The 293-nt window shown below is 43.7% G+C and overlaps 1 protein-coding gene across 1 annotated transcript in view; it reads right to left on the bottom strand.

The window, feature by feature from the left end:
* Window positions 1–7: 7 nt before the first annotated feature.
* LOC114580285 overlaps window positions 8–293 on the bottom strand; it is a gene marked incomplete at its 3' end in the record, with an annotated part of 4,773 nt that continues 4,487 nt past the window's right edge. The window contains exon 2 of the mRNA XM_028697347.1: window positions 8–293. Coding sequence (XP_028553180.1) covers window positions 8–293 — 286 coding nt within the window.

Below are 293 nucleotides of genomic sequence, written 5' to 3'. Positions count from 1 at the left end.
GAGTAGCCTGAAAGTCAATCTCTATCTTTCTTGCTTTTCCAACCAAAGCGGGATAGTCCTCAAAACTAAGAGGGATCAGTGGCTGACGGATAGCATCACGAAGTCCTGCCAAAAATCTTTGACACTTCTCCTCAGTATTAGGAATAATCTGGGGTGCATATCGAGACAACATGGTAAATTCAGCTTCATATTGCATAACAGTCTTCTCTCCTTGCACCAATCTAATGAAGCGCTCCTGCATCTGCCTCCTTGCAGTAAGAGGCACAAACCAGTCTCTAAAGACTTCTACAAAG

This window comes from Dendrobium catenatum, unplaced genomic scaffold (genome assembly GCF_001605985.2).
Source record: "Dendrobium catenatum unplaced genomic scaffold, ASM160598v2 fragScaff_scaffold_918, whole genome shotgun sequence".
NCBI lineage: Eukaryota > Viridiplantae > Streptophyta > Magnoliopsida > Asparagales > Orchidaceae > Dendrobium > Dendrobium catenatum.
The sequence above is the reverse complement of the archived record's forward strand: the minus strand, read 5'-3'. Positions and strand labels throughout refer to the sequence as shown.